This window comes from Salvelinus sp. IW2-2015, linkage group LG23 (assembly GCF_002910315.2).
Source record: "Salvelinus sp. IW2-2015 linkage group LG23, ASM291031v2, whole genome shotgun sequence".
Lineage (NCBI taxonomy): Eukaryota > Metazoa > Chordata > Actinopteri > Salmoniformes > Salmonidae > Salvelinus > Salvelinus sp. IW2-2015.
Window position 1 is genome coordinate 24,484,435 of NC_036863.1, and position 1,514 is coordinate 24,485,948.

The 1,514-nt window shown below is 40.1% G+C and overlaps 1 protein-coding gene across 1 annotated transcript in view; it reads right to left on the minus strand.

The window, feature by feature from the left end:
• Positions 1-1,183, minus strand: part of LOC111950309 (coxsackievirus and adenovirus receptor homolog) — a 109,334-nt gene extending 108,151 nt beyond the window's left edge. Inside the window, exon 1 of the mRNA XM_023967777.2 lies at positions 1,005-1,183. Within this exon, the coding sequence (XP_023823545.1) occupies positions 1,005-1,056 (52 nt within the window). The 5' untranslated portion in view covers positions 1,057-1,183. The remainder of the gene's footprint in view (positions 1-1,004) is intronic.
• Positions 1,184-1,514: the final 331 nt, after the last annotated feature.

The window sequence follows — 1,514 nt, forward strand, 5'->3', positions numbered from 1 at the left end:
TGACAGGAGTGTGAGAAATTATTAACAGGCAGTCAGTCAGAAGAAAATGGACCTCAACAAATCACTCATATCTTTACTGGTGAAGGATTGTGAATCAAAGCTAATTAGGCTCTGTTCTCTATCTATGAGAATAAAGGAAACATTAAAACGGGCTATACTAATTGTAGGCCTAATGGTTGAAATTACACACTCACAGTAACATATTTCAGGGACATAAATCTGGTCGATAATCAGCTAACATGTAATTAATTTCTGGCTGGGCTTAAAAAGCACATCCTTGGCACTTTTCATGCCTAGCGCGGGAGGGGGGATACAGTTTACATGGTATTGGCAGATGGCTGACAGAAACTGCAGCACTTTGAAGCCCTTTACAGGTTCTAAGGCAGATCAGGCTATTGTGTGTTAACTAACGTTATGCAATAACTAATGCAAAACAAAAACATCGCTTGATAGGAAGCGTTCAAAAATGCTTTGCAGAATGAGTTAGGAAACCAATTTCTCCCACGACGTAACAGCTAGCTCAGGCACATGAATTACCCATAACTTAATCAAATAAACCATGTGTTGGAAAAATTACATTCTTAAAGTAAAAATAATTTCCAGTCAATTGAAGAATAATAGGCTCTAGTATGTAATTTCAGAATTCCAGCATGGAATTTGGGGTGATCACACATTTTGACCAGTGTGCAATTTGGAATTCTCAGCTAACGTTAGCTGGTAGCAAAATAATGTTAAAATTGCTATTTTTAATATTCTTCCAGTGAAACCAGGAGTAARCAAATGAGTATAATCTGAAGTAAAGTTACGTCACATGTAATTCCATAGAGCAACCTACCAGTTCGTTATTTTAGTCGCAAAGATCTAAAAGTTAACTTTTTAGCATGTTGCTCGCCAGCGCAACGAGTGAGACGACCTGTGTAACGTTGTATACTCGCCACTCCATTTTCGATCGCGCTTTTGAAAATTGCGGATAAAGAAAAGTACCCGGTGGAAGCAAAACTTACCTGCAATGAGAATAATCAATACAGAGCAGAGGTGGGATATCGAGAAATCCATTCCTTTCTGTCTATTCCAATACTTTTCCTTTAAAACTCGGTTGAAAAAAGAACTTCTGCGGCGCTCCTAACAGACCACCCTCCCGAAGCATCAAAACTATCCGATCCCTTTTCGCCTCAGCAGGTGCATAGGAGAACAGGAGTCTAGACACGTGATTTCCGGAGGGTAGCAAAGTCGAGTGTACCAAGATACTTTCACGCCCCCTACCGTATTAGGCTATTATGCCGCGTTCAAGTGCTGTCGGAAGCTCCTAGTTCCCAGTGGGAAATGACACTTGAATGACCCAAGTCAGAATTACAGGAGGGACACTACTCGGAGAAAATGTTAGCCGAGTTGCGACGTTTCACCACAGACCTTTTACCCAAAAGATACATCTGCTTTTGACAATTACAACTTTATCAATATGGATAATGTAGCTAGTCTGACCATATTGTGAATGTTTAACAAGCCAGCTAACT